Source organism: Amphiprion ocellaris, chromosome 1, assembly GCF_022539595.1.
Source record: "Amphiprion ocellaris isolate individual 3 ecotype Okinawa chromosome 1, ASM2253959v1, whole genome shotgun sequence".
Classification (NCBI taxonomy): Eukaryota; Metazoa; Chordata; class Actinopteri; family Pomacentridae; genus Amphiprion; species Amphiprion ocellaris.
The window spans coordinates 36,651,483-36,671,265 of NC_072766.1; the positions used below are offsets into that span (position 1 = coordinate 36,651,483).

Below are 19,783 nucleotides of genomic sequence, written 5' to 3' on the forward strand. Positions count from 1 at the left end.
GACTTCATCCGTCTATAATGAACAACAGCGCCATTGTAACATACTGAGAATTCTGCGGCTAGATCCCCGCACCCACAATGAAACAAGTGTGTTTGTTTTAAATTATGAGCCGTCCGGCGACGGGCGGCTCCCATTCATGACCAACGGACGAAACGCCTATAGCTCCGCTGGGGTTTTACAAAACAAGCGCACCCGCAGAACCAGCCAATCAGAGCGCAGAATGCTGCTGTACGCGTATTTTGAACTGTGGGCAAACGGACCACAGTGAGAGCAGCGGAGAGGCGACGGTCGGTAATTTGTCTGTGACAAGTTTCGGTTGTATTAAACTGTTTGCCAGTGATTAAAAACGAGTCTGGGATTTAAGAATGAGAAAAAGGTAAGATGAAAGCTCTTCTCCAGATGGAGTCAGAGTTTATAAAACAACGGCCGGTGATTTTAGCTAACGTTAGATAAAGTAGCGAGTAGCTAACTGTTAGCTAAACTAACGTCAACATCGGTTAGCTAGCTCAGATGGTTGAATTCCTGTTTGATGTGTTTGGTTTTGATTTTTACAAGCAACTTATCGATATAAATATTTTATTGACAAACTATTTAATCGTTCCTATCACCTGTCGTCCGTTCCCGTAGCGAGGTGCTTGCAGCAGAGGCTGTGTCGTGCCTAAATAAAGCGCTGTGCCACCTGAAGGACATCTGGGAGGAGATCGGTATCCCAGAGGACCAGAGACTGCAGAGAACCAATGTAGTCAAGAACCACATTAAGGTGAGACACCGAAGAGCACACAGACACCACCGTGTTTCTAATGTTATCTCTGATGACTGTGAACCTGCTGCTTTGTCAGGTCAGTACATGCAACAGTTGGGTTTCGACTAGGGCTGAGAGATAAGGCTGAAACAAACACATTTACACTCTAATAATAATAATAGATACGGATAAAGAAATTATCTGACCATCATATGCACAGTAAAACCTGCAGGTGCAAAGAGAGACACAGAAGTTAAACTTTAATCCACAGTTCGGCATGGTTGAGTGGGTTTTCATGTGTATGTAAATCTGAGAGGAAGACAGAAAGAAGGATCAGTGGGGGGTTTCTACACAAAAACAACCATCAGTAAGAGTGAAACTAGGCCACAGGAGAGTATTCAAAGCCCTGATACCATTATTATGCTGCATTATGATACATCTGGTCATGAATCAACAAAACTTTTCTGTTGTAGTTTTTAGATTTGGATTGCAGCTAGATATTTTTTATGCTGATGTCAGTTATTGAGTCTAAATATTTAACACCGATCCAGTTATCTGCAACTTTTAAAGTCTTAGAAAGCCTTTAATTCATCACCACAATCCTACTATCACACTTGAACTTGTTTTATGACACTTATCCACGTTGTTTTCTCCTCACTAGATCCTTGCTTGTGTTGTGTCTACTCTCAGATGTACGTTGCTTTGGATAAAAGTACCAGTTTCCTCTGTCACATATGTTGATACTGAATTTACCACAGGCTAAATGTTAATAGACAGTTTCTAATTCTAATTATTTAATTGAAGTCAAATTTAAGATTTAGACAGTTTTTGTTCTGTTGTCCTTCATGTGTTTTGTTACTTATGGGCATTGCATTTATGAAACTGATGTCAAAACATACTGTGTTGTCTCACAGATGAGATGTGTGGAATATCCACAAATTAAATACAAGCACAGATGATTGTTTTTGCATTATTACAGGCACATCAAGTTGTCTATGTAAAGTATTTCTATTGCATTTTCAAGCTGATGCTAGATAAAGAATGCTGTTGTCTAATAATGTACCTTTCTGAAACCTTTTCTAATGTGTAACAGTCTTTTGACATTTGATAGTACAAATACCTGTTTCCACTCGAGGAAAGCTGTGACTTGTGGAGAAAAAGTTACAGTAATGTTTTGCAGTGTTTAACATTTCAGCTGATTTCAAGTACTTCGTGACAAGTTCGGTGGATTTGCAGAAATGTGCACTGTGTTTTAACACCGGTTCCTAATAAATGAAGCAACATTATTAGACATCTGTAGCTGCAGCTCTCCAACCAGAGTGTAAACTCTGTGGCTGATACAACATTTATTCTGGGCTTTTAAAGAATTTCAAAACAGTTACTGGATGTTGGTAAGAATTTCAAAATGTACACATGCATCTATCTGCATATACTCATTTTAATTACTGTATTTATTCAACAGAACCTTCTGGACATGATGATCAAAGAAGAGGAATCTCTGAAAAAGAGACTCATAAACAGCATTCAGACGTGCAGGACAGACATGGAGAAACTCTGCTTGGAACTTCAGCTCCCTGTGTTTGAGGTAATAGCATCATTTTCTGTCTTATTGAGTGTGTGTTTACCACTGAAGCTGTAATCTAGTCAGGAGAATTAAGAATCCAAACACCAGACTAAGGATCCTCCTTGACAGATGGTTAATCAGATGGATAATTTAGTCTCATATATTCCACGGCACATTTTTTACAGCACTAGCAGAGGGAGGCCACCCACTTTCTTGCATTTTCTACAGTAAATAACCGGCTTACTCACCATATATTAGTTTAGAAACTATTTATAACTTACACTCCTGCCTTTCGGTCATTGTAATTATCGACTGATCGGTGCTGAACAGCTCTCTGGGCTTTCATGAGTGCTGAGTGAAGATGAATCATTGTTTTCGTCTGTGTGCTCAGGAGGAGGAAGGCATCAGCATGCTGCAGCAAGAGAAGAACATCCGCACAGAGGTGGAGGCTCTGATGAAGGAGAAGACTCAGCGGATGCAGCAGCTGAAGCTTCTGCTGGAGCAGGACCAGGACCTGGTCGACATCATGTGCTCCATCCCATACGGCATCGCTCCGGACTCTGTGCCCTCAATGGAACAGCTGGAGAACTTTCGACAACACATCGCCAACCAGAATGCAGAGAAGGTAGGAGCTCTCTTTCTTTGGTACATCTGCATGGTTCTGTTGATTGGCATTGTATAAATAAAATTTAATTGAACTGCATTCACCAAACTCTCTTAACTGCACAAACCTGTGGTATTTCACTCGTACCAGCTGTCCATAAGGAGATGTATGCTGGTGAGATTTGATCATGAGCATAATTAACACCTGTAATGTTGCTTTGTTCTGGAAAATTTTGTTTTCAAGAATATAGTTTATTTAAGCAGATATCTACATCTCCAAACATCTTAGTTGCAAGTGCATTGAAAGGTTTCACTTTAATCTCAAGAAAGGAAGATTCAGCTTTGTGGCACAATTTATTGATCATACTAGCGTAGGAATGATCGATAAATTGTGAGAGCAGTGTACAGCATCTTCCTTTCTTGAGAAATTCTTAAAAATGTCATAAGAGTGAGAAGTACACATGTAGCAGCATCAGTAAACATATAGGAGCCAACCAATTAGAGAATGATAACAGTGCATTTGTCAGTGACGGGACATCAGCAGTGCTGCCCTGTGACAGAAATAAAGAGAGATTGGTTTAGTAAAGTTGTTTTATTATTGGTTCTTGCATAGGGCTCAGTAATCCCCTTTTGGAAATTTTATTTTTTAACTTATTGAGAGATCATGTGCTCCTGTTTGGTTGATAAAATTTAATGCTTTCTTTAGTATGTGAACTAGTTTCAAAGGTTGTTAGATTAGATGAAAATGGATAATTGAAAAGAATGAAAAGCTGCTTTTCTTAGTTTGTGCAAAGTCCATTCTCTAGTTACATTTTATTCACCTGGCAGGTGTTATTTTTGTACTCAAATGTATTACTTTTTATTTACTTTTTTTTTTTTTTTTTTACACATTACTTTGTTTACACTTACTTTTGCACAGTACTCCTTATACTTATACTTCTTATACTTATAGCATTTTTTCTTTAGAAATTCTTACATTTGGATTTGTATATTTATTCTTTTACTGTCTGTTGTTGCTTGTTGCTGAATACTGCAACTCTATACACCATGTCAAATTCCTTGTGTGTGCGAACTCACTTGGCATGAAAGGCTTTTCTGATTCTGATTTATTGACAAGTCTCATGAGATGGCTGTAATGTAATATTTTTGTCCCGTTTGACTTGTTTTTATGTAAAATGAGACACAGGGAGAGACAAATTCACATTCAAAGAAAAAAATCACCTACAGCTGCTTCTTTTACCATTGTCTTCTTAATAATAAATATAGACTATTTGTAATGTGATCATACAACTTTAGGAAATCAAGAAAGTTTTTTCCTGAAGGCTAGTGCTTCATAATTTTGCTGCTGCTAAGAGTTATTTTACAGTAAAAAGTTGTAAGTCGTTTAGTAAAACGCTATTGCTTCAAACTCTCTTGTCACCTTCCTGAAAATTGTAATTGTATGTTACAATTGTGGACATTAAATCACCCATCTGGTTAGCAACAATGAACAGCAAATCACACCAGAGGCCCACAAACCTTTTCGGTAAACAGTCTAATCTTTCCTTGACCCACCGGTGTTCTGCATCATCCTTACAGGCAAAACGGCATGCTGAGTTCATGGACGTCAAGAAGCAGATCATCTTGCACATGCAGGAGCTGGACCACATCCCTGAGACCAGCTTTGAGAAGGACGTCGTGTGTGACGATGAGGATGCTTTCTGCCTTTCCAGAGACAACATAACGTCACTCAAACTGCTTCTTTGTCAGGCAAGAGGACTTTTAGATCACAACATTACATTGTGCTTTTTAGCATACAGCATTTTACAGGTCCATAACTTATAATCGGGCTTTGAAGGTTGACTCTGAATGTGGGAACTTTTATATCAACTCAAGTTTGTATCATAAGCGACTAAGCTGAAGGCCGCGGCTAACTGACGCCACTTAATGCCATGTTGATCTTACAGCTGGAGGAACGCAAAGCTCAGATCGAGGTGTCATGCGAGAGTCACCGAGAGAAGATCCAGCAGCTGTGGGATCGACTGCAGGTTCCCCAGGAGGAGAGGGCGGCCTTCAACGAACACATGGTTGCATCCAGGAAGAGGAACCTGGAAGCGGTGAGAACATTCAAGTGTCTCATCTCTGTGCCGCTGACTTTCTACTTCATCCGTTCTTAGTTTTCTCTTGAACTCCCAGGACTTCTGGTGCTGTAGTTTCTGTTTCGCAGATCAGTTTACACTCTATTTTTTCTCTTCAGTTACAAGCCGAGGTGCAGCGTCTGGAGGAGCTCAAGCTGCTAAATATCCGCAACGTCACAGAAGCCATCCGCTCTGAGATCGCTGTGTTCTGGGAAAAGTGTTTCTTCAGCATTGACCAGCGACAGGATTTTTCACCATATTTTAGTGGTGGGTTCCCTCTTCCGGCATTTATTAGTAGCTGAATCAGTCATATTGGAGTTTTGTTTTTTTGCTGAAAATGTGCCTCTCTATTGCAGAGGATTTCACTGAAGACCTGCTGAGCCTGCATGACGCTGAGATCCTGCGCTTGAGGCAGCATTATGAGGATCACAAAGAGCTTTTTGACGGGGTTCACAGATGGGAAGAAAGCTGGAGACTCTTCCTCGAGCTGGAGGTGAGTAGATTTAGACGGGACAGGAACAAAACTTCTCCTGTCCAACAGTCAAGTTAAAGCCAGTTAGATTTTTACAGAATTTCCCTCTGAGGAATAATGAAGTCTGTCTAGGTCTAAGTTTAATTAGTAAGAGTCAGGTGCAATTACTCAATTAAAAGGCATTTTTGAGATTGCTAATGATGGAAATTTGAAAAATGTAAATACCAACATGTGGCAGGAAAAATAAAAATAAATATGAGAAGAAAATATCTAACATGCACAGATTTTCTTTACTGTGAACATGGGACTGAATTTCACAAGCAGGCTGTGGTTTTTCTGAAACAACAGACTTGATGGCAAAAGACATTTTGTCCAGTTTCAGCTGGGATTTATTTATTTGTTTAAATAACCAACAGAGGTCTAGACTCCAACCAATAAACCACATTTGGGAGCATTTTTGGAAACATTATGACTGTTTTTATATTTATGATAGTATAATTGTACATGATAGGGAACACTAGGACTTAAGGAGAACTGCAGTGAGTGTCAGTGCATAGGAGTGATTAAAGTTAATGTGATAGTCTTGTCATCAAAACACTGGACGGTGACAATGCAACAAACTATGGATCCATTTTTCAGAAGAAAAGATTATTCAGACAGTCTTGTCCCACAACAGTCACAGGTTTCTGCTGAGAACCTTTCAGATGAGAGATCAACGTGTTACAAAATATGTAGAAACACAATGTTTTGCATGTGCTGTTCTCACTGTAGACCAATATTTGCAGGAAAGTCTAAGTTTGATGACACGTTTTTCAACTTTAGCTATGAAACGTTCTTGTAGCACAACAGCATAAAGTATAAACTATGCAGGGAGGGACACTGATGGAACTGGAGAGCCTCAATGATTTTCTTCTTCTAAAGCACAACTTTACTGAATGATTTTTTCCCATTTAAAATAAAATGACAAATTGTTATTGTTACTGTAACTTGGATAGTTATTACCAAAGCATTTCTAAGTAATGAGGTTAAGTGGTGTCCATAAAATTGTCAAGAGGGAGCAGAACTCTGACTTTACTGTTACACCCATTAATTGATTTATTTTATCTGGTCACATTGCTGCATATTTGAAAAACTCTTGTCTTTGTAATTCATAGAAAAAAGCTACAGATCCGGCAAGGTTCACCAACAGAGGAGGGAATCTTCTGAAAGAGGAGAAACAGAGGTCTGATCTGCATAAAAGCCTGCCAAAGGTAAGACATAAAAGCTGCCTGTTACCTTCTAAACTCAAAATATCTTCTAGCAGATGTAACCTCATGTGTATGTCTGTGTTTTTTAGCTGGAAAAGAAATTAAAAGCCCAGATTGACACTTGGGAAAGTGAACAAAGTCGGGAGTTTCTAGTAAACGGCCAGAAGTTTCTGCAGTATGTGCAGGAGCAGTGGGAGCTGCACCGAATAGAGAAAGAAAAGGAGAAACTAGAAAGGGTAAACGAGTCAATGCGTTGTGTTTTTAATTTAGCCTACGCACCTGCTACAAAATGTGTTGACACTTCCTCTTTTCCAAATCCTAACAGCACCTTAAGAAGAGCAAACAGACTGAGGAGGATATGCTGTACGGAACAGCAGTACGAACTCCGACCAAACGCAGATTCCTCGGCTCAAATACGCCAAATAAAACGCGAAAGCTGGTAAGCCGAATCTCTGGTTTACTGTTAAAGATATAGTTTAAACTGTTGCTTCATTAAAAGTGCAGTCTCTTCAGTACTAACCATCCTCCTGTCTCTCTCATCAGTGTAATGCAACTTCCAGCATGTCTAGTGGCACCTCCAACAGCACCATGCGCTCCGTCTATGGAGGAACAGTGTGTCGCTCACCTGTGCCCCGCCCTCCCCTCTCAGCTAATAAGGTTGGTTTCCATTTAAGGTCGAAGAAAGTTTAAGTTCCACACACACCAAACCGAAAGAAATAGCTGTAGGAGATGAAGAGAAAGGATGTTCAATTTTCTAAGGCTGTATTTTACCAAAGAAAATCCTGATCGACTGAAATTGTACCAACTCTCCACAGAATTGATTGGTTGCAGGAAAACAAACTGTACATTATCTATATCGTAATGTGCACAGTGTACTGAATGCACTTTATCTGCAGCCTTATTAGCCTAAATGAATCTAATTTTAAAAAGTCAGTGTTTGCAGCATATTCAATCATTTTAACCTGGTTATTTTATACTGAGGTGATCACAGACTTGAAGCAGACCAGCGTGCAAAAGGGCTGCAACTAAACATTACTTTCAGTGTCAATTAATCTTATTATTGTCTAGGTTATTTAATTAGTTGTTTGGTCTATAAAATGTCAGAAAATTTTGAAAAATGTGTTTCCAAAAGCCCAAGGTGACATTCTCAAATGTCTTGATTTTTCCACAACCCAAAGCTTTTCAGTTTACTGTCATAGAGGAGAAAAGACATCTGAAATTATTCACATTTAAGAAGCTGGAGAGAATTCTGAATTCTAAAAAAAATCTGAACAGTCAATTATCAAAGCAGTTGCCAGTTAATAAAATTAACAACTAATCAGTTAATTTAATAGTTGTTGCTGCTCCATTGTGCACATGCCCATATTAATAGGATTTCTAAAAATACAACTTTATCTTTTGGGGATTCCAGCACAAAAGTTAGCTGCTGTTTCTAGATGATCTGACATGTTGGTTGTTGAGCTGTGAGATACAAACTGCTGTCTGCAAAATTTACACTCAACTTTTTACCCATCTGTTTAAACAAAATGCAACCACACCAACAACTTCTTTGACATGATATCAGTTAGTTTGAAGCTGATTGAGAATAAAGTTTCAGAAACATTAAATAACTTAGACCTGGTAGCCTCCATTATGTTGGGCCAGTTCAAAGTCATAAAAATATGGGGGTGTTCACAGGTAGTCTGTTCCTCCTGCTGCCGTCAATAATAGATTAATCCTGGAAGGCTGCTGATGCTTACACCTTATTAAAAATAACACGTCTGATTGATGGACCAATGAGAATTTGTTCAGCTGAAACCACTGCTGCAGAGCTACATTTTTCCTTTCATGTCACTTTCCTGAAATATCTGCCAGATGTGAACCAGTGAATATGTAAATTCTTCTACTTACTCTGATTCATCACTTCATTCTGATGCTCTGTAATGTAGGGGAGTGAAGTTATTCCTTCTTTACTATATAATCCTACATGTCTGATGTGTTTCCTTCCAGGTTCCAGCTTCACGGACACCAGGTGGCGGTAAACCCCCCCACCCGAAACCACAGGGCTGCAACAAGGAGAACGAGGCCCAGCTGAAGGGGACGCCTCTGAGTGGTGCGTTGCTGACCGCTGCTAGTCCACAGCGTAACTTCAGCATAGCCTCTGTTGCCAGCACATATTCAGAGTTTGTGGTAATTTACACTTTTGTTTCTAATCCGTTTTCTCCGCTTCTTTTTCCTCGTTTCTGTGCAATAACAACATTTAAGTGAATTTAGGAGGATGATGTACAAATGCTAATTATTTAAAATTTATATTTTAGAGGGACTTGGTCAGCACTGAATCTGTTCAGTCAAGGTGTGTTTGGAATCTAAAAACATTTCCTAATCCTGACTAATCCCTGTTAGCTTGCAGCAACTGCATGCCTCTAATCAAAAAAGAACATTTCTCTTGGTAAGAAAAATAAGGCATGGTTTTAGTTTGAATTTGTTAGCAGTTATTCACATGACATAATATATATGATCCTGGTAGTTCAGTTCAAGTTGCAGATAATTTGAGGGCTTCTCAGACATGATTCTGAACTCTGGAAACTCCTCTAGCTGTCTTTCTTCTGAAATAAAATGAGCTAAACAGTAAAATGACCGTGTTCATATTACAAAATGGGAACCACGAGTGTAATTTGATTAGACAACATAATGTGACATCAATCCAGCAAGGTTGTTTAGCTGCAGCACTTATCAACTCCTGATTCACCTCATTCAATGTTTTTCACACTAATATACAATGTTTTTCTAAATGCGACATTCTTCTCCCAAAAACTGACACTCAAACGCTGCATTTTAGAGGTTTGGATGGTGGAGGGAACTGTAGCAGCAAACAACATTAGCGTGAATGGAATTATGAGAGTAGCAGTGATTTAAGTGATCGGTTATAAAAGCTGCAAAAGACTGGATGTTACCAGAGCTGTCGTTACACAAAGAAAGTCTTGGTCAGCAGAAATTGCACCTACTCTTTAACCAGTTGATTGGTCGCAGAGTAAAAAATCTCAGCGTTATCTGTAGACGAACTGTACGGGCCACAGCGTTCTCTACCTGCTAGTATTATTAGCATGAGTGAGTTCTAAATCATCTTCAAAGGCTACTATTTGCTGCATGTTAAATCATTAGAATCTGGTTATTTTTTATTGAAATGATACTCAGAGAAGATCCGTTCACCTGCCTGTAATTCATATAATTGCTGAAATACAACTCTGTCAACTGGTGATCCAGCACACAACTATTGAGGAATAAAACACAGATAAGTTAGCTGTTGTTTTAAGATGGTCTGTCATGTTGGTTATAGAGCTGTGATAAACAAACTGCAAAGTTTACACTGAACTTTTTGGCCAAAATGCAGCCACACGGACAACTTCTTTGTCATTATGTCAGTGAGGTTGGAGCCGACTCTAAATGAACATGCAGTAAACTTTAAGTAAGTTAGTGCTAACAGTCTCCATCACACTGGACCAGTTCAAAACCATGAAAACCTGAGGATGTTTACAGGTATTTTGCTCCTCCTGCCACCAAAGAAAATCATGATTGACTGAAATTGTACCTACTCTCCAAAGAATTGATTAATTGCAGGAAAATAATCTGTACATTTTCTGTATTTCAACTTAATGTGCCACAGTGTACTGAGTGCATTTTACCTGCAGCCTTATTACCCGAAATGAATCCAGTTTAGCATAAAAAGTTAGTATTTGCAGCATATTCAATCATTTTAATCTGGCTATTTAATACTGAAGTGATAACAGACTTGAAGCAGAAAACTGCACACAAGGTCTGCAAATAATGATTATTTAGTTTACACTCAGCTTTTTGGCCAAAATGCAGCCACTCCGACGACTTCTTTGACATGATGTCAGTGAAGTTGGAGCCGACTCTCAATAAATATGCAATGAACTTTAAGTAAGTTAGAGCGAACAGTCTCCATCACATTGGACCAGTTCAACATTGTGAAAACATGGGGGTGTTTACAGGTAGTATGTTCCTCCTGCTGCCAAAAATAATTGGTTAATCCTGGAAAGCTTCATATGAAGCTTTTCTCCTTAAGAAAATAACACCAGAGATTCTCCAAGTATTTAAAATTTGACCATATGACCAAACCAGCTGACCTGAATACTGCATCCTGAGATGTCGCTAATGACACAGCAATGAATGAGCCAATCATTGCACAGAAAACATCAGGTGCAATTCAGCCAACATGAGCCTTACTTCAGTGTTCTGCCTGAACTAACACGATGCTGCTGCTCTCCAGCTTACAGAAGCAGCAGTTTCTTACACACTTTGTTGTGTTTGTCTGATTGTGTTCGCACTTATTCTCACTAACAGCCTTCACAGTGTCACATTTACTGGTCAGTGAACGATAAGCTCCTATTTGTTTGCTTCCAAGTTTCTGTTTGTCCTATCGTCACACTGAGAGATCAATCTCAAGCCTGCTCTTCTGTTTCCACAGCGAGACCTGTCCAAGGCCTCTAACGCCAAGATCCAGCACAACGTCCTGAACTCCACCACCTCCAACCTCTGACCTCTTCATGTGTCTGCATCAGCTCATAATATCGCAGCCCCTCCAAGGAATTTCTGGCCTCATCTTGGGCCAGAAAGGATCACTACCCGTCACTGCTCTGCTTTTATATGTAAATGAAGGTGATAATATATAAAGTGTTACTTCGGTGATAAACAAGGGACAAATAACCAGTTGTCTGTTTATCTCTGTCTGCAGAAGAAACAAATATGTTTGTATCATAAGTTAAACTAACACTACTTTGGCTCTCTTTGCCGATTACTGAGATGTAATAAATGTTTTTGTCTTTTACTGCACATTATTTTTTTTTAAAACGAGACAAAAGAAAGTTTAGCTTTCTGAAGTTATGCAATCGGGGTAAGGCCAAATGTATTATGAGTACGTTGCACTTTTGTTTTTTCCTTTTTAGACAAAATATTGTGATGCCTAGTTTAATTTTAATTGACTTACACTGTTCCTTCCAAATCAGCTTTTTATAAATGTGTGTATTTGTGTATATATTTCTCTATCTGCTGTTTCTACGTAGAAACTCGACTTTCACAGAGACCGTTATGACTCTTTAGTTAGAACATATATATTGGTGCTTCATACTAGTTGAAATATAGTTAAATTGCACAGATTCAAAATCATGGCTGATTTGGATAAACTTGTCATAATATAATAAATGTATTTTCTACATTAAAAGATGGACATATTTCTTAGGAGGAAACAGATTCACAGTTTTATCGTTTTTTATTGCAAACAATAACAAATATCCACATTGATGTTAGGGATATTTGTGTTATCACAAAGAATTAGAAAAAAGATGTTTATTACTTGTACAGCATCTTTTAATGTCTCTGCTCCAGCATTTTGACCAATTTAGCCTCATCTAGACTGTCTAGTGTGAATAAATCTCATTTCATTTATATTTTTTGGCTCAAATCAGCAAGAAAATTATTTTCAATAAAATGTGAGCAATGACATCAATTATAAATTCTTTCAATTTTTTATGAGCTTAGATTCCCTCTGATGGGGCCCTAAATAAATTTATCATTTTACTGTGATGAGCATTGCATGAAACTGCAGCAGTTTGTTTAACTTCTCAGAACTGAAGCTGTCAGTGAGGTGGTTCAATGCAACATTTTATATTATGGTAATATTTTAATGTGGTCTGAAAACTGAAACTGCACTTTAACTCCTTACTTGTAGTCACTCATTTAAAAGGTAATGGTAAATAAACTTTGTAACCAGCTAATAATTTATAGCCAAAGGTTTTGAGGTTAACACATAATGCACAGAAACATTCAGCTTCTTTAATTTAGCCACTGTTTAAACATTTTATGGCATTATCTGATGTTATATACAGGGTGGGGGACAAGTAGGCTTACAGCTGTTTCACTATTTGTTTCACATTTTGGATCTAATTTATCTAAACCAGTATTCCATATCTCTTTTTCACATTTTGGAAATGTTATTAGGCTATTTCTTCCGATTTTGTTTCGATTTTTAATTTACAGGGACTGTACGCAATGACAAGTTAAATCAAGAGCAAAGAAAATGGATACTAAAGCAGTATTGGAAGTGTGAAAATGCCAAGCAAGTGTGCACATCATGGCAAGGAACACACGCATCTATATGTATACAAATATATATATATATACATATATACATACATACATATAGATAGATGGATGGATGGATGGATGGATGGATGGATGGATGGATGGATGGATGGATAGATAGATAGATAGATAGATAGATAGATAGATAGATAGATAGATAGATAGATAGATAGATAGATAGATAGATAGATAGATAGTAAAAGATGACCTGGATGACAGAATCTTCACAGACACGTTAAATTATGGTATTGGTATTTAAGTTTAATTTGGTTGATTCTGCAGAAATACGCTCAAGTTCATTTCAGAACTAAAACCTGCAAACTTATTTTAAATTTAAAGTTTATAATAACTGTGTTACTTTCGAATTACTTCTGTGTGCATTTCTGGTTTCCAGTCGAAGTTTTTTTTTTTTTTTATTTCTTTATTTTACATGGAAGTCAGATTTATTTTGAAACACTGGCGCAAGCGGAACCGACCGGAAGAGGACCTGAAATACGTCCACGAAGAAGAACACGTCTGCCGCTAATATCCCCAGAAGAAGAAGAAGACACGCTGACGGCTGATAGGTCAGACAAGTTGACTTCTACAGTGATGAGAAGCTAGCAGAGTCCACAGTTCTGTCTTGTTTTTGTAATTTATTAATTCATAAACAGCTCCGCCATGTCCGGAGCGTTAGCGCGGCTGCTCTTCTACCCGACGTTAGCCTACAATGTTGTCATGGAGAAGATTTCCTCCAGGCGGTGGTTCGACCGAGTGGACGAGACGGTGATTCTCGGAGCGCTGCCGTTCAGGTCGATGACCAAACAGGTCAGACAGACACCGGACTGTCCGGTAACACCGAACACCCACTGCTAAATATTAGCATCTCCTGCTAACACACCTGCTATACCGGATAACGTTACCGAAAACTGCTCACTGAGGAGGCGGTGCTGGTGGCGCTGACTGAACCCATTATAAATTAAAAAAAAAAAAAAAAAAAAAAAAAAAAAATATATATATATATATATATATATATATATATATATATATATTTTTTTTTTTTTTTTTTTTAAAGTAATATTATTATAGAACCCAATTTCACGGGAGAAAATGGACAACTATCAACAAATAAAATTGAATAAATAAATAAAAATAAAAACGCTAAGCCAAAATTGTTTAATATAAAGTTAAGATTTTATTTAGTTAATGAATTAATTAGTTTTAATATTTAGGTCTGGTAAATTTCAATCATAAATAATATTGTTGGGATTTTAACCTCTATCTAAATTAGTTGGATACATTTGTAGAATATGTAATATCTTATTAAAATGATTTTAGATATTTTTTTATGCATTTTGCCAAACTATTCTACAAGTTTTTGTTGCGTTTGTTTTGTATCATTCATGTATTCATTTTGACAGCATTCAGCGATTTTCCTATGCGTGTCACTCTGTGGATGATACAATTCACATCATAAATTCCACAGACCTCATGAATTTTAGATTAATCCTGCAGTAATAGTTGCAGCTTCGCCTCAGTTTTCTACAATACGATACAGTACTCAGTACTGTCGTTGCTACTGTTGGTAGCTGCTCAGAAGAAAGCTCTCAATTTTCTATTACTCAAAATCAAGTGGGTCACTGTAAAATATCAAAGTCTTACATTTGGAAGCTATTTTAATCCTGAACACATTAAGTAGCCCTGTGACTGACAGTATGTTAACGGGTTTTGGTTGTTTCCTGTGTTGCAGTTGGTAGAAACAGAAAATGTTCAAGGTGTTATCACCATGAATGAGGCGTACGAGACCAAATATTTCTGCAACTCAGCTGAGGTGAGTTTACTGCACTTCACGTAGACATGAGATGTGAGCACTGGAGCAAGTTATCCAGTTTTATTGGTATTAATATGATTTGTAAAGAATCTTTAAAGTTTTGTTTTCTATTTCTGTATTCTGCATATGACCGATAATGTAAATCAGCTGAAATACTCCCTAGGCCTGAGACTTAAAGTCCCACGAGGCTCTAATTGATTAATACAATTTTCTTGCATCTTGAATCAGCCCTGGTTGGAGCCACACGTTTATTATTAATACTGTAGATAGATTAATGCTTCATGTGTTCCCTGCTAAATGATATTTCTGGTGTGTGTGTTGCAGGAGTGGCAGGCGGCTGGTGTGGAGCAGCTGAGGTTGAGCACCGTGGATCTGACCGGCGTTCCCAGCCTGGAGAACCTCCACAAAGGCGTGGACTTCGCCCTGCAGCACAGAGAGCAGGGAACCAGCGTTTACGTCCACTGCAAGGCCGGACGTTCCCGCAGCGCTACGTTAGCTGCTGCGTACCTCATACGGGTCAGTAGATAGCTGAGGAGGCCACATTTAATCACCTGCTGTTAGAACTGCAGCCTCAACATCAGCTGTAGGAGAAAACAGTCAGCAGAAAAACAGAAGCACTTTAATGGAGTTTAATATAATGTGACAAGGCAGTGGGCAGAAAAACAGTTGCTCTCTTGTCTTCTGCCGTTTAGCATTTGTGGGCAAATGTCACAAATGAATTTATGTGATAACATTACGCTGATGTAACACATAAAGCAGAACTTAACAGTGGAGCAACTGGACAGTATGTAACGTGCAAAAACTAGACTTATCTTGATGTTTCACTTGAGAAAGCATTTTCGTGCTCGCTTTGGATTAAATTTATGAAGAATTAGCTTGACAGCGATGCAATATTTTGGGAATACTTTGTACCACATCACATATGGAGGAATATGAGCAGAGCAGACAACTTAATTCTAGCACTAACAATGACAAATGCTGATCAACACTCTGCAGCAAATTCCAAAAAACACTGGTGGGTCTTTAAAGGTCTGTACAGTCCGCTTCATTTTACAAGACCCGTATCCATGCAGTATTTTAGATAATAATAATGGTTTTCCACTCCCCTGCTAGAGACATTTTTACTTGTACACACACAGCAGCCTCTATTTTTAACAGCATTCATTTAAACTATGCTTTAATTTCACTGCTTTTATGCAGGAAGTAGACTCTAAATTGTTTTTAAGTTATTGAGGTTAAAAATGCAAAGTCACAACCTGTCAGGCACATTTAGGGAACTCTGTGTTTTTCTGTGTTTGCTATGAAAAACAATGTGATGATTTACAGACTAATGTGTATCTGTTGTGGTATGAATAAAGCCATGTGGGTGTTGTATATAGATGTTTACAATCTGCAATGGCCACTGGATGGAGATGAATTAGCCGTTTCATACAAATGAATGTCTGTTACTTTCAGCCCTCACCAAACAAATTCACACAATGCTAATTCAATCCATCAATGCCAAGTAAGTCGCTCTGTATCTTACAGTATACTGGAAATTTACACCGATCAGCCACAGCATTAAAACCACTAACAGGTGAAGTGAAGAACATCGATCGTATTGGTTCTACGTGGTGTTCTGCTGGAAAACCTTGGATTTTGGCGTCCATGTTGATGAGACTAAGACGCCTGAATAAACATTGTCCCAGAACAAACACACTCCTTCATTTAAATCGTAATGTCACTGGTCTACCCCCGCAGGAAAATCCACCCCACCACATCATGAAAACATCAAACAATCAGGAACTTGATAATCGGCCATGATGTTGATTTGACCTCCAAACTTCCTAGACCCCATTCTGACCAAACATCGAAAGGATGGAGTGTAACAAGTTGGATTCCCAGAGATCCCACTTCACAACCCAGAGTACCCAAAGATCCACTGCCAACATCCTGGTTCTAGACCCCATAGGACACCATGAGAGGTTCTCTGGTCCAGACCCAATGGTTCAGAGCATTTTTGACCACATAAGAGGGACCAACACAATATTAGGGAGGTGATCATAATGTTATGGCTGATCAGTGTACGTCAAGGGTCTGTGTTAACCATCCTGCGCTGGTAGTGTTACAGAAATTCTGCGATGTTGAGAGAGGATGAGGAGGCAGACACAGACACACTCTGGAGACTCAGATGACTTACATTGAGAATAAGGTTTACTGACATCAGGAGAAGTGACACCAACAGAGCAGTACATTCATGTCAGCATTGCCAGCATCAAATCTGAAGATTCTTTTCCACCTTGGGTATATATTGGGTTGGCAGGAATGCCATCCTAACACGGGGACAACTTATCTGCTCAGGCACGTCAGACTAAGCAGTACATAATCTTGACCAGGTCAGGAATGGCAGTTGTCTCTCACATGTATCTTCTTCTGCAGCATCTGCTTTTCTCTGGGCCATGTTAGAGAGAGGGAGAAGGCCTGAACATGCTCACAGCCTTAGTTTGGGAGAAGTTAATAGAAACAGGGTTCATTTGAAGTGATCTATAGGATCTACAGGATGATTTAAGATGACTGCAGTTGACAGATGCAACCTTTATGATATTTTGGAACATCTTCCGTGAACAGCTGCAAGGAAATACCTTAGTAAGGGGAAAGACAGTATTTTTTCCTTCACAGATAACAGTATATAGAATGGAATAGAATTCCTTTATTGTCATTGTGCCAGTACAGCGAAATTTTAAAAAGTGCAATCCTTAAGGTGCATAGGTACCAGCATCGTAATAAATAAGTAAAAAACAATAAAAAACTAACATAAGAAACAAACCACACAACATTCATTCCACAAGTTGTCACTGTGTTTCTGTTATTGCACAAATGTGTGTGTGTCTAGTTTTGTCCGTTGAGTGCAATTATGGCCCTCAATCAGCTAGCAATGATTGGCTGACAATGGAGCAACCAAAATGACAGAGGCTCAGGAGGAAATGTCAGGAAATGTCCAGAAAATGTCCTGATGCTTCAGATAAACAAACAAACTCAGCAGTGAGAGGAAGAAATCCAGTCTGTATGAGAAAGCGACTGATGGCAAGGTATTTGTGTGATTACTCTCAGTGCCGGAGGGGGGAGGCAGGAGGTGCAGGTTTAATCATTGCTGCTGCTTCCATCTGTTTGGTCTGTGAGTTTCAGGGTTTTACATTTTCACAGTGTTTTTTCTGCTGACAGTTGCACTGCTGGACTCCAGAGGAAGCCTGTCAGAAGCTGGCGTCTGTTCGACCACACGTCCTGGTGCGCTCGGCTCAGCTGGAGATGCTGAGGACGTATTATCAGCAGGTGTGTGCAGAGTCCAGCTGAGAGAGCAGAACCTCATTATGTTCCCACTGAAGCCGGGCGGCTGGACTCTGAGCCTTGATTAAAGACACAGCTGCTGTGGTTTCAGTCAGTCCTGCGTCTCATAACGTACCGGGCTGAAGAGTAAAGGTCAAACACATTGTTTACACCTTTTTAATCACAATTTCACAAGTTTTACTGTAATTGGCAGGTTTTAATTTGGTAATGACAAATCAGCGAGCAAAGCAGACATTCACATCATAAAAATCTAATTGTTATTGTGGCTCTGAATCAGTGGTTTGGACTAAAACAGGTTAGTGGATGGAATTCCTTCTGCTTTTGTTATTCTATCCTCATCATCCTGTTTTAGCCAACAATACCTCAGAATTCTATATCATAAGCAACACTGCAAAACTGTTAACTCGTGGCTTTAATAATGGAACACTCCACTTGTAGCTTAGCTGCAATTTGGACACCAAGCAGGAACATTTTAGTGAATAAACAAAGCGGTTACTGTGTGCTAAACTAAAACATTTTATTTTAATGTATTATATTTTCCTACAGTGCCTCCTAACTTAAAATACAGTAAATGATGTTAAATAAATATTTGTGACATTAAAATGTGTTTATGCTTCTTTATTTTCATATTTTTGACATTACTAGACAATGTATGAGTGTGTATACGTGCATGAAAGCTGTTCTAGTGATGTAGTTTGCCTCTGGGTTTTACTTGTTTTCTTTATTTATTGTATTCCTTTATCCTTATAGTTTTATTCTTGTGTGTTCATAAATAAGCTAAAGCAGTAAATTCAGAATAGATATTTTTCCATTATTTATACGTATTGATAATGATTGAAATGATACATTCTTAAGCTATATCGCCCAGCCCGAGTACAAAATGTTGGAGATTGACCCAGTACCTGCCCCCCAAAGATAAACTAGGTGGGAGTAGAACGAAAACACATTTGAAGTAAGACTCTAATCTTATTTGACTCAAATGTTTGCACTTAAAAAAAGAATAACTTCATTAACTTCCAGGGTTTAATTATTTTAAAGGCTTATTATTCTGCTTATGAGTTCTCATGTACTTCTGCATTGCAATTTTGCCTGCATGAGCAAATGATAATAAATGATAAATTATAATATTTTGATTTCATGTGCAATATTGCATTTTTCAGGTGCAGTGTTTATTGTGCAATATTTCAATTTCATATACAATGTTTCTTTATTATGTGCGGTATTTCAAGTTCATGTGCAATGCCTCATTTTCATGTGCAACATTTCTTTTTTTCCTTTTTCATATATAGTATATCAGTGTAATGTGAAACATTTCATTTTTTTAAAGTGTAATATATAAACGTTACATGCATTATTTTAAATTTGTGTGCAATATTTCATGTGTAATATGAATTTAGTACTTCAGAATCATTGCCAGTATTAGTTCACATTTTTCTATTCTAAGTCTTCTTTTATCTCACTTATGCTTATTTTCAGTGATGTGCCATACTTATATATTATTGCTTTTTTTATTATTAGACACTGCAGTTTTTCTCATGTAATTTCATTTTATTAGCAATATGTGGCACAATCATTTTTCAGACTTATATTTCATTTTATCTTATGAAAGTTAACAACCAAAAAAAAAACAGATTTCATTTAAAATAAATAAAATAAATTAAATTAAATTAAATTAAATTAAATAAATAAATAAATAAATAAATAAATAAATAAATAAATAAATAAATAAATAAAATTAAATCAAATAAAATAAAAAAATAAAT

At 37.9% G+C, this 19,783-nt stretch overlaps 2 protein-coding genes across 5 annotated transcripts; both read left to right on the forward strand.

The window, feature by feature from the left end:
- Positions 1-229: 229 nt before the first annotated feature.
- On the forward strand, positions 230-11,995 carry prc1b (protein regulator of cytokinesis 1b). 4 transcript variants are annotated; one of them, XM_035955758.2, is made up of 15 exons: positions 230-376; positions 628-760; positions 2,205-2,327; positions 2,698-2,931; positions 4,488-4,658; positions 4,856-5,005; positions 5,146-5,293; positions 5,383-5,519; positions 6,653-6,748; positions 6,835-6,981; positions 7,071-7,184; positions 7,289-7,402; positions 8,735-8,914; positions 9,043-9,077; positions 11,214-11,995. In XM_035955758.2, the coding sequence occupies exons 1-15, from the start codon at positions 366-368 to the stop codon at positions 11,260-11,262; spliced, it is 1,842 nt and encodes a 613-aa protein (XP_035811651.2). In that variant the 5' UTR covers positions 230-365; the 3' UTR covers positions 11,263-11,995. The 4 variants fall into 4 exon arrangements, with proteins under 4 accessions (XP_035811651.2, XP_035811652.1, XP_023142817.1 ...); XM_035955759.2 differs by having other exon boundaries at positions 8,735-8,837; XM_023287049.3 differs by lacking the exon at positions 9,043-9,077.
- A 1,388-nt stretch (positions 11,996-13,383) lies between these two features.
- On the forward strand, positions 13,384-18,623 carry ptpmt1 (protein tyrosine phosphatase mitochondrial 1). The gene is made up of 4 exons (XM_023287048.3): positions 13,384-13,693; positions 14,616-14,696; positions 15,021-15,212; positions 17,898-18,623. The coding sequence occupies exons 1-4, from the start codon at positions 13,547-13,549 to the stop codon at positions 18,024-18,026; spliced, it is 549 nt and encodes a 182-aa protein (XP_023142816.1). The 5' UTR covers positions 13,384-13,546; the 3' UTR covers positions 18,027-18,623.
- The last annotated feature ends 1,160 nt before the right edge of the window (positions 18,624-19,783 follow it).